This window comes from Monopterus albus, unplaced genomic scaffold (assembly GCF_001952655.1).
Source record: "Monopterus albus unplaced genomic scaffold, M_albus_1.0 scaffold20.1, whole genome shotgun sequence".
Lineage (NCBI taxonomy): Eukaryota > Metazoa > Chordata > Actinopteri > Synbranchiformes > Synbranchidae > Monopterus > Monopterus albus.
In genome coordinates, this window is record NW_018127900.1 from 604,660 (window position 1) to 617,487 (window position 12,828).

At 40.9% G+C, this 12,828-nt stretch overlaps 1 protein-coding gene across 2 annotated transcripts in view; it reads right to left on the reverse strand.

Annotated features, from left to right (window-relative positions):
• The window catches only part of fancc (FA complementation group C), a 24,774-nt gene extending 18,765 nt beyond the window's left edge, over positions 1–6,009 (reverse strand). For both annotated transcript variants that reach the window (XM_020593745.1, XM_020593746.1), the window contains exons 1-4: positions 5,845–6,009; positions 3,194–3,441; positions 1,065–1,152; positions 789–883 (exon numbers count right to left, since the gene is read on the reverse strand). In XM_020593745.1, the coding sequence (XP_020449401.1) occupies positions 789–883; positions 1,065–1,152; positions 3,194–3,391 (381 nt within the window). In that variant the 5' untranslated portion in view covers positions 3,392–3,441; positions 5,845–6,009. The remainder of the gene's footprint in view (positions 1–788; positions 884–1,064; positions 1,153–3,193; positions 3,442–5,844) is intronic.
• Between the last annotated feature and the right edge of the window lie 6,819 nt (positions 6,010–12,828).

Consider the following 12,828-nt stretch of genomic DNA (forward strand, 5'->3'; position numbering starts at 1 on the left):
CCCCATAACCATAGGGCTGGCAGCACAATCCCTGGCTTCTCCAGTGCATGTCGAAGTGGGCAAGACACTGAACCCCAAGCTGCTCCCAGTGCTATATGAGTACAAGTCCATTTACCAAATACCTCTTATTAGGGTTGTGACAATACACTTAGCTCTTGAGACGAAACAATACACGATACTGAGTTCACGACAATGAGACGAGACAACATTTTAAAGAAATTTTCAGTGACGAAATTTATGACTGAAAAATTGTCGTTTACTTGCCTGAAAGTCTCAAAATGCAAAACAATGCAGATGCATTTTCAAATGTTTTAACTAACAAAATTTATCATGTAATAAAACTGGGGTATTCTAAGGGGACTGGTATCAAAATATTCCTTCCTTTTTGATAAGTATGTATTGGGCATTTTATACCTTTATTAGAGACATTAAAGTAAAGATTTGACTAGAGAAATCAGATGACACAGAGATGGGGTGTGACTTGCTACAAAGGCCCTAGGGCTAGATTTGAAGCAGGGATTGCAGTTCATAAATGGCACCTTAACCCCTAGGTCACCAGGGCACATCCAGTCCTATTTCTACCTTGATCATCCCCTGAAATTCAGTTTAAGCTGAAACTTCCACAATTAAATAAATGCTGTGCAGATAATGCACAGTTACTGTACAAGCAAAGATGAAGTGCCTCAGAAAGGGCATAAAGGTAAAACATATAATTACCTGAGACTTTGTTGCTCTTTAAATCACTTAAGTTATAGTTGTGAATTATCAGAAACAGAGAAAGTCCATACCTGTATCCACTGGTTGGCTTTTCTTTCCACAGCATTGCTGGGATGCTCTGAATACAGTCCCCACATACACTGGAACAGCAGCCGTCTGCTTGTATCTGCAGATACCAAGAAACACATTAAACACCATAATCTCAGCATCAGTACCATCGTCTCTGTCTGTCTGTGAGTTCTGAAAACCTAATTTTAGATTACGTTGCTAGCATTACTCTGGACCTGATCCATCCACTGTACTCCACCAAAATGTTAGGTTAAAACTGTAGGAGAAGGTTCACTCACCATCAGCAGTGACATAAGGGTTCCAGCACAGCCGGCCCAAAAACTGGCCAAGGAAGGGCAGACTTTTCATGGCTTCAGTTGTGGAGCTCTTAGGGAACAGAAACAAACTGATTTAATACTGTTCATGTTTATTTTAAATACTCTTATACCTCTGACCCTGCTAGCCTGCATTAATTAGGTGGGTGATTCCTTTGAATGAAAGCCAAATATGATTTCTGTGTTTGATTTTGTTATTGTCATTAACTGGCTGTTACAAACACCGATACTGATATATCTGAAATTAGTGAATAGTGAGAGATACAGAGAACAAAACACAGTGAGGAACAGGTTGATATACCTGTAAGGATTTAAGTATATGTGTGTTTGTGGGTTTATCCAGCTCAAAACAAGAAATCACGTGATTTATTTCACCTCACAGCCAAAAAAAATAACTTTAAGAGAAAAAAAAACAAGATAGGAAAATGTTTGTTGCTATACCAATATGCATCAACACTGTTCTTTTCATCAGAAATGTTTAGAAAGCAAATGTAGGTAAGTCTCAAAGTATTGCAACATTTGACAAAATGAAGTTGAGGCACCTTTTGGCCTGCATGTTTAAAAAGACCCTCAGAGAGACAAGAAGTCTAGCTTGAATCATTCAAGTGGATGAGATCACAATTAATGAGAAGCAGAATGGTCAGGGGCAAGTAGAATTTCTCTAAATGTCCCCACAACACTAGTAATGCTTGGAACACAGCCCTACACTCAGCTTTCCTATCAATCCAATGCCACATGGTAAATGTGTCTGCGTGACTATACATTTGTGTGTTGGTGATGCAACCAAAGAGGAATGTTCATTTACAATAGGAACTACACAGCTCTGTGGCTGGGGGAAGAGCCACTGCAATAGAAAGCAATTATCACTGACTACCAGGGCCAAATCATCTTCAAAGCCTTGTCAGCAGCAGCGGTGTCTTTAATTACAAACGGGTTTTGAGACAATCTTGTTTTTATTAGGGACAGACTTCTCAGATAGTACTGACTATGATGACTGTGATGATTATGCACCAGCTGTGGAGACAAATTGGACAAGTTTATGGACAACGTGAGAAAAACACTACTGTCTCTGAGCCATAATCGATTAGCTTAAAAAAAAAGACTTTCAACCCAATTAAGCTACACAATTCTTTCTGTTCCATCATCCTACACACAGTGATACCTCTGCATGATGCTAAAAACATCATAATGCTAAAACAGGAAATAGATAGAAATAATAAACAGTGAGTGCTCAATCTATAAAATGTATGGCTAATTGCTGAAACAAAGAGAAAACAGAAAGTAAAACTAAGACACTGACTGATCCTAACCATAATTAGAGTTATAGTACAGTCAGACCATATGCTCCATACATTCTGAGAAACCTGTAAGAGCAGCATGACTGTAAGATTGACAAGAAAAATATTTCTTATATGAGAAAAGGAGTTATGTGAAAAAGAAAAATACAAGAGGAAAAACTGTCATATAAAGTAGTGAGACATCAAGTCCTGAGGAGCAAATACTGGAGGAAAGTTGGAAGAAAATGCTCTAGTAATAATGAAATCTCACAGTCCTGCACCCCTCCTGTCCTCTGCCCCCTTCCCATATTTGCTGGACCTGATATGGGGATACATTAGGTTAGCACTGAAGGTCCCATTGCGGCTATTACCTGACTAACTCAACACTGAAGCACTGCCAGCCAAACATACACAGCCTCTACACAGCACAGAGAAGCCCCTGTTAGCAGGACCCTATAACGCTGGGCTTACTGTTAATGCCCTGGCTCAGACAGAGAGCGCATATGTGTGTGTTTTCTAGACGTGCTCGTGTTTGAATTAACATAGCGATTGATTAATTAGAAGGCTTTGGCTGGTTTGCCCTACTGTTAAACTGTTATAATATACTTCATTAGGTAAGGTGTGTTGAGGCTGTGAAAGAAGACCTCTTCGTGAACATGAAGCATTTAATTGGACTTATCTGGGAAGTACAGTGTAAAACCAGGAGTATCTGAATTTGTGAGGAATAAAAATCTCAAAGCTTCCTTTGCTATGTACAAAGTTAACAAAATAATGGTTATAAAGACATGAGCTCCGCTCTTCATGATATCTGCTCACCATGTTGTTGATATGTGAGACGAGCTGCTGGAGGAAACCCTGTAGTCTACGCAAGTGCAGGCAGATGTCTTTTTGGATGTCTGGACTGCCAGCCTGTCCCCAACACACCACTTTTTCCAGCCAGAACTGCATCCTCTGGACGTTCAGCAAGGGCTCTGATGTTTGTTGGGACTGGATCGGTGGTTGTTGCTGAGCCATTAGGCTTTTTGTCCTGGTGAATTTCAGAAGCTAGGTGGCTCTCATCAAGTCTAAAGGTTAGACAAACAAGAAAGCATCTTATCATTGGGTCTTCTTTTTTTTATTTTATAGCTGAGCTGAGCAATGGCAACAGTTTTACATTGTGATTCTGACTTTGTTTTAATATCTGCATTCTTAGTATTGTAAAGACATTCAGGGTTTTACAAATTGTGACAAGGGGTACATGTTCTGTTATGAGTCAGGAGGTTTTTACAGTAGAAAAGGCCTAAAAGACAAAGGCAGTGAAGATGACTGCTGTCTAGTAAACATGGATATAAACAATGCAGGATTTATTATGGATAAACACAAAATTCAAATTATATAATATTTTTGTTATGTAACTGTCAAAAGTGAGTTAAGCAAATATATATATATATATATATATTAAAATATATTTTTAAAATGCAGCCTACTAAACTGCCTATGCTACGCTCTTTGTACATTTGCCAAAATAACAAAAACATCTGAACAAATCTACATCAGTTATTTACATTACGTGCACGTGTGGCTCATAGCAGCCACTACTTTCTATGACAGCAGATAATATAATAATAAGTGGAAAATAAATGGAAGCAAAGTGTGCTAATCTGGTTACATTAAGCTCTTAATACCACAAGTGAATGATCAAGCTTTTAAGCTCTAGGCAATTAAGCATTCTCTCTCTCTCTCTCTCTCTCTCTCTCTCACACACACACACACACACACACACACACACACACACACACTACTGAGAAATAAATAGTACATTTTTCAACAAGTGTGTGTAAGGATGTGTTTCATGTCTGTTTATAACTGGAGAATGGTGTGTGTGAGTATTTGTTGTTTTTTGCTTTAATGGCAGGTCTATGTGGGACACCACAAGGTTGTGTTTTATAAGAACCTCGTTACACATGATTTGTTTAATGTGCTGCCATCATCTCTGCTAGAAAGCCCCTATGGCTCCCGGATGTGAATATATAAAAACAAATTTTCAGGGAAGAAGAAAAAAAAAAAACCAACCAACCAAATGAGGAACAAACACCTCTTGTTGACTTGTGTTGGCAGCTCAGTTTTCAGTAAAGCAGAGGTGGAAAAAGCGCATACTGAATACCTAAGCAGCAGATGTTCTCACCCACAATTTCTAGCTACACACAGATAGTTACAAACAGATAGACAGGCATAAATACTGTACTTACACAGTGCAAAAGCATGTCAAACAGATAAACTATATTTGTGCACACAAACACTTTTGACAACACTTTTGAAGGTTAGTTCAACTATGTTTGCGGAAATCAGGTAAAGATAAGTTTGCTGTTCCAATTATGGGACTGTTTACATTATCTCAGTATAATCAAATCAGTTAATCATCACTTTGAATAGCTTTACTTCAGTTTGCTTACACTATCTCAGTAATAGTCACAAAAGCAGCGGTTTCATTCAACTAATTCATGATAATCTAATTCTACATTTTTTTCATAATTTTGCTCTGAAAATGCAACATTTATTGCATGTATACATGCACCCACATGTAAATACACACCTGGATAAATGAGTGAAGAAACACAACCAATAGCTTACAGCTGCAAACACACACAGCCCAAAGGGCGACTGAATGGTTCGTTGAGTATGCATGAATCACATCTTGTGCTTTCCTACTTACCAGATCTCAACACCTATTAAAGATTTTGGATAACTGTATTAACAGCGCTCTCGATTACTAGCTTCAAAACACCAAATGATGGAATAACAAACAGTCTTTCCACAGACTTAAAGAATAAATACCTCATTAAATAACAACAACTAAATCCCTCAGCTCAACTTATCACAGCTTCCAAAAGCCCAAGGTCCAAAGTGCTTGATCCAGCAAGTTATCCAGGACTCAGATATATTCGGTTTACAATGATATGTTCCTGCTCCTGATCATATCTGTTACCTGCTAACTCCCTATGAGCCTCATGGCTGTTTGAAATGGTCTGTCAGGGCCCTACTGATGATTCCTAAATCTCACTTTGTCACCAAAGCTCTTTCTGGTCCTTTGCTGTTCAGGCTCCAAGTATCTTCATTTAAACTTCATTTTAAAACTCACTCGTATCTATGACTTTTACTTAGTATTTTTGTAATTGTAATTGTTACAGTTCTTTCACACACAACTACCTTCATCAGGGTGCAACAACTTCACGGCACCACAGGATGCCAGTATTTCCTACACTCTGCTGTTACACATGATGACAAACTGTGTCACCTTAATTTAAAGATACAAAAGACCTGCAAAAATCCTGCTGCTGTGTCAAATTGTGTATACACATTAAATGGAATAACTTTCGTCCAACTTTACTAGGAGTTATACAGTTATTTCAGCTAAGCGTCTTAGTAAGTTTATCACTAGACAATCATATAATAACTGTAGTATGCAGTCACCTAAAATGTGGACTTACGTGTGAATAAGGCGTACGGCCACCAAACCGGAATCTTCCCAGAGCAGAAGTCAGCTAATATACATTTATTATGTATGTTTTAACACAAGACACGCAGAATTTCGTCGCGCCACACTAACAGACTAAACTTCCCTCTTCACCCGAAGTTCCGTGTATAGAAGGACACTATTGGCTGAGACGCCGCGTCACCTACCGACGTCCTTTTAGCACTGCCTTCTGGGAAATTGAGTTAGCTAGCTTAGACCTGACCCTGAGCATAGTTTGAATTTATGATTCCCAAAAACTGTAATAGAATAATTTAAACTTTACACACCAAACTTTTGTCAGTATTTTAAAACAACATTTTGATTTATTTAGTTGAAGTTGATTTTGAGACTAATCTGTCAGACAGTTGCAGTTAAAGGTCCAAAGGACTTTGGGAATGCCTGGAACAATGACCATGCTGTGTGTAATGTGAAACTTTGTCCACTTTTGTAAATGTACATCTAATCTGTGCATATATGTATGGGTATATTCCTATCCTATATTCCTATATTCCTATGGCGAACAGTTGTTTAAACATACGTCATGCATGCGAGCTTCTGCATCTACGTGTGTATGTGTGTGTGTGTGTGTGTGTGTGCACATGGATGTATGCATGAGAAACAGATTATATGCAAGTAAAGGTGTTTTTTGTGGGAGTTTTTCAACTACATGCAAATGCACATGTTTCAGTGTCACCAATGAGAACATACTGCTTGTACATGTCTGCGTCATGTAGTCAAGTGTGCTGGTGGCTGTTAATACATTCCTTTACCACTTGAATACCACTAAATATACACACACAAGCAATGGTATGTGCTGAATGTGTGCACAGTATAAATGTTACAGTGAACCAGTTCAGGCTGTTAGATTGGGAATGTGTTTAAAATGGTGTTGTGATTCCATACTAGACATCAAAATTTCTGTCATAGGAAAACCTAGACTCGTGTGTTTGTGTGAATAACTTGGTGAGAGGATGAGGTACACAGGTGTGTCCACATATGGCATGTATGTCTGTCTGTGTGTATGTGTGTGTGTATGTGCTCACACTTGTGAACATTTGATTTGGTGCTGGTAGCCTGTTTCTCAAATAAAACACAGAAACTGTGTTCAAATGTTTGTTAGGTGCAACATGATTTTTCTTTATTTTCTATAACATAATACATTGCACATTTCATCAACATGAATCTGTAATCTGTGGTTTTCTCACAATATATATTACAGCTCTGAAGGCTTTTATCTTTACTTGCAGGCTACTTTGATTCAAGTCCCTGGTTTAAAACTGACACACACATAACAATAAACACACACTTGACCTTACAGAATATGTTAAACTATTCATGACAGTGGGTTGAAGCACCTTCACATAACATTTATAATGGTGTCTCCATCAGTAAATGTCCAGTGAAGACAGCAGTTTAAATCATAAGGCGCTGGTCCAGGTTCACCATCAGCTCCACCCTGGCTGTCTGCCTTAGACAACATGTACTGTAGGTCATCCAGGGCTACATATCTCTATGTGCAGGATATGTGTGTCTGTGTGTGTGAGCGACTAAGTCTTGTAAAAACATCAGCATACATATGGGTTTGGAACATGGTCCCTGGCAACACTCAAAAAAACAAGAGAGAAGGAAAGAAAACCCAATATCAACAACTTGAGAGAGTGGGGTTTGATGCCCAAAGTGGAAACTCACACACTGACGGTTTTATGTGCGTATATACATATGTTTATGTATGTCAATGTGTTTGTCCTTGTGGCTATGTGTTGCTATGCCTATGCTTCCATAGGCACATACATGCTAGAGGAAATGTAGTATAAACAATGTGTATTTTTACTTTATTGCTACTCTGTGATTATTACAGAGCCACGAGAAGGGTTGTCATGCACTAGGGCAGCAACTTATCTATATCTTTACACAAGTGTGTGTGTGCTTTGTGTTTAGAGGCTTGATCACAGCCAGTAATGTGAGACTGCCAAATGACCAACTGTATGCTTTTACTTCAATATCCAGTCACAGTTTCTCATTTTTAAATAAATAGAATACTGATTGGTCACATTGGCAGTGACATACATGTTGAATAAAACACAAAGAGTGGATTTATAGACAAATATGGCTTTAAACTCAATGCTTGAGTTTGCTGGTGGTAAATCTGTACCAAGATCATTTTGCCCAATCTGATTATTTAGGATACCATAATAAGTACAACATGTTACTTTCTGGTCAGACTGAAATGCTTGAAGCAATTTTAATCAAAAAATTATAAAGTAACCCTTACTCCAATAAAAATCTATAATAAAATAAAAAACTAAAAGAACTGACTATAAATAGATAAATAGAGATAAAAAGGCTAAGCACATGCTTGCTTGTTATTGATTTACCGCCGCCTTCTCGACCTTGTGGTTTCACCAGAATGAGACAGAGCTGGGTGAGGAGCTTGGGTATCACTCTGTGGAGCTTATCTCAGGCTCAGTGAGACCAGGAGCTGCAAAGCTGCAGATTTGTCATTTCAGTCCAGACCAAAGTAATTACCAACCTGGCTCGGCGGCTGTGGCCCCAAGTGACCTGACACCTATCTCATTGTAACACACAGCAGTGCTGCTCTTTTTGATGCTTAGTCTGCTGTGTGCATGTGTGTGGTGTCTCCTGCTGGATACCACAAGAGGAGAGATAAACATGATCTCGGCGATAAACAGCTTTAAGCTCTGTTCGCATGTTCTTTGTTTTTTATTCTTGCATCCAATCGGCTGTTTTCCCAAAGCACATCAACTGGTGCACCAAACCTACTTTTTTCTGGTCTATGTATTTTTTTGCACACACAGGTTTATGTACACACTTTGACAAAATTAGCTCAGATAAAAACATGAACACATGTCAACAAACATTCAACATTATAATGAATATATAATTAAAATAAGGTATGATATTTCATTAATACAACATCACACACTAACAATAATAATGGAAACAGACTTACAAAATTATTATTGTTGTTACTTTGCTCAAAAGAAGAAGTTTTGGAGATGAGTTGGACCTCTTTCACTCCTGTCTTTCTGTATTTTGCTTTCTATCATCCAGTTCCAATTCATGAAAGTTGTTCTTCCCTATCTTTTCATGAAAGATATCAAATACTTCTGCATCACTCAAAAGCAATGTCTCCATTTAAAACATTTGTACATTGGTATGCCCAAGTCTACAGGTCAATGTCTGGTCCTGCCCCCTCAGCCTGAGGACAACGGAGTGGGGAAGTAAGGAAACATTCAAATGAAAAGAAAGGAATGCACTGCTAAAAATCTTCAAATCTGTTTGGGCTTATGTCTCTCTGAGGAAGAGGGGTCCAGAGATGGAGAGGAGGACAAAAGAAGAGAAAAAGAATTAACACTTTTCAGAAGAGAGTAGAAGACAAAATAAGAGAAGAGCTGCCAGAGGTGTCTCCAGACAGCGGTCACATCTCCCTCATAAATGGATTTGTGGCTCATACAAAATTTGAAGGGGCTGTTTCTCATATGTTCCTGTGTGTTCATCTAGGTCTGTGATTAGATTGGACCAAAGTCACCTAAGGTTTCACACAGAACAGTTTTCATAATAGAAATGTCAGAAAACAACTACATTTCAAAAAGTCATTAACCATAGACAACATCTAAACTCACTGTATTGAGTAAAATACAATTTAGTTTTCTTACTTTTGATTCCACATTTGGGACACATATGAGATGTACAGTAAAACACTGGGTAAACAGCAACTAGTGACACTTGTGTCCCTGTAATTCATAATTTCCAGATGGAAAAATATTTAAAGCAACAGCCAGTCTACCCATTTCTCCACATTTTTGATTAAGCAGGGTATATTTTGGTACCAGGAACAACATGGCCTGTGTCGGGGGCCCAGTCATGGATAACCCAGCGGATTCCAACATAAGGTAATTACTTATAGGTCTGGTAAAATACATGAGGCCAAACATTTCAATAATGCAGCCATATTTACTGTATCTTACTTTCTTTTTTATCCACAAACATGTGTAGTCACGCAGAGACACTCTTTGTGGAAGTTCCAGGCATTTTTAAAGCAGGCTTATTGCTTTGTGAGGAAACGAAGGAAGAGAAGAGAAAGAGAGAGAGGTTCTGTGACCAATGTGAAACAGCGCTGCATGCATAAGCCTGTACACACCAACGTGCATACACACTCAAATACATGCATATTGTATTTACTGAGACCAGCAAATTCACAGTTAAGAATGCTTTTAGGTAGCTGTCCATATGATCCTTATAGAATTTATATACTTATGTTATACTGTATACTAATATAATACTAATCCTATGTGCTTTCAAACTGCTAGTAGGTGTGTGTGTTCACATGTTACTCCCTCTGATTATAGATGGTTACATAGAACAGAACTGCCTACTACAGTCTGGTAATCAACACCTTCATATTAGGTTGGCCTCCTCACTCGCTGTTTTTAAAATCTTTGTTAAAGACTTAAAGAGATTATTATGGTGCTGCTTGTCACTCCTTGGGACAATTATATTGTTGTTTGATTGGGTGCCTCCTTTGGTGCGTCAGTTTTTATTCATGCCGCCTCCTAAGTTTTTATGTATAGCACAGTGCTCTGCATGTTGCTACAAACTCTAAATGACCCTAAGCAGTGCCACAAACTCAAATTGATTGTTTGTCACAGCTTAAATATACGTGAGCACACTATGATTTGGTTAACACTTAGAGCAAAATTGTGAGGATCCAGTGTCTGATCAAGATGTAACGGCTATTGGTTATAACAAGCAGAGTTCATGCACCTGGATAAGTGCGCATCACAACATAGTCAAAGCACCCAGTAACTAGCAATGATGATTTGACTGTTGACCTGTTTTTTGCTGGTGCAGTGGCACAGTCACTTTGTGCACCATCATATTACCAGTGCACCCAAAATTTACCTGGACACACCCCATTTTCTTCCGGACACATCTGCCGGATCAAAGTCGACAGACTACTGTGTTAGAAACGATCGACACACAGATGAGCGAGCGGAGAAAACAACAGACCCAGGCGGCTGGCTTCGGTGCAAGCAGTGAGATTTATTTACAGTGCCAACAGTGCGTAAATATTTACAAGAATAGAGGAGTAGAAAAAAGACTGGATGTCGATCAGCGGTGGCAGGAATTACAGTCAATGGAGTGATGATGGGCCGGGCTGCGGGTATTGGAGTCACTCCTGGACTGGTCAGGTTGGAGATGAGGATGGCTGAGGAGGGAATAGCAGGGAGTCAGATAAGTGGAGACTGTGCATCAACCTGTAAAGGCGGTGGCTGGTGGAGCTGAGGGTAACCGGGGTCCAGAGAAGAGGTCCAATGCGGAGGGAAACCAGATAGGGCGGGGCAGGACAGGAACTCAGGTAAGCACAGAAGAAAGCAGAGGAAAAAAAACAAACATATTAGGCACAAAGGCAAACAAAAACGGCAACATACATGGGGAGGCCTGAAGACAGAGAAAGAACTAGCAGGGGAGTGATCGATGAGCAGCGTATAAATAAGGAGGGAGACTAACGAGGCGCAGCTGGTGAGAATCAGTGAATCGAGGCAGGTGTGTCTAATCATGCAATCAGTGCAAGGAAGCTGGCTAGTGTGAGGAAAAGAAGTGAGGCAGGTGCCACCGGGCAAACCTCACAGCACTGTTGTCAGGAAGAGCATCCTTCCACTGGTCCCAGCATTGACCCCTGATATAGAAGGAGGTGAGAAGGGCAGGATCAAGAATGAAGGAGCGGGGGATCCAGGACCGCTCCTCTGGACCGTAACCCTCCCAACCCACTAGATATTGGAAACCCTGGCCCCTAGGTCAGATATCCGGGATCTGCCAGACAGTGTAGGCGGGGCCACCGTCCACCTCCAGGGCAGGAGGAGGTGGAGCCAGCGGCGGACAGAGGGGACTGGTGGAGACTGGTTTGATTTGTGAAACATGGAAGACAGGGTGTATACGGAGGGAATCAGGGAGTTGGAGTTTGATTGCAGTGGGGTGTATGATTACCTGGATGGTAAACGGCCCTAGGAACCGGGGCGAGAGTTTGGGGCATGCTCCTTTGATGGGGACATAGGCAGAGGAGAGCCACACTTGTTGCCCAATCTGGTAGGTGGGAGCAGCCCGACGGCGGTGATCAGCCAGTCTCTTATTCTCGTCTGCCGTATGTAATAAGGTGGCCCTGGTCTCATCCCAGACGGCTTGACAGCGAGTGATGTGGGCTTGGACAGAGGGGACAGCAATATCAGTCTCAGCAGAGGACAGCAGGGGAGGTTGGTAACCGAGGGATGCCTGAAAGGGAGAGATACCAGTGGCGGAGCTAGAGAGGGGGTTATGAGCATATTTCACCTAGGGCAACAACTGGCTCCAGTCCTCTGGTGAGGAACTGGTGACACAACGGAGTGCATTTTCCAGCTCCTGGTTTAGCCGTTCAGCTTGGCCGTTGGTTTGGGGGTGATAGCCGGAAGAGAGACAGGGACGTGCTCCGAGGGCAGTGCAAAAAGCAGACTAAACATGGGAGGTGAATTGTGGACCGTGGTCAGAAACGATAGTGATGGGGGTGCCGTGAATATGGAAAACATGCTGAACCAGGAGCTGGGTGGTTTCGAGAGCAGTGTGGAGTTGTGGAAGAGCAATGAAATGGGCGGCTTTGGAGAATCGGTCGATAATGGTAAGTATAACAGTGTTGCCCTGGGAGGGAGGAAGGCCGGTCATGAAGTCAAGGGCTATATGAGACCAGGGCCGGCTAGGCGTGGTCAGCGGCTGAAGAAGACCCGCAGGAGACTGGTGGAGGGGTTTGGATTGCGCACAGGGAGCACAGGCGGCTACGTACTCCCTGGCGTCTTTATCTAGGGTGGGCCACCAGAAGTAACATTTTAGGAGGGAAATGGTGCATTGTACCCCCGGATGGCATGCTAGCCGTGAGGCATGGGCCCCGTCGAGGGTCTGGGCCCCAGCA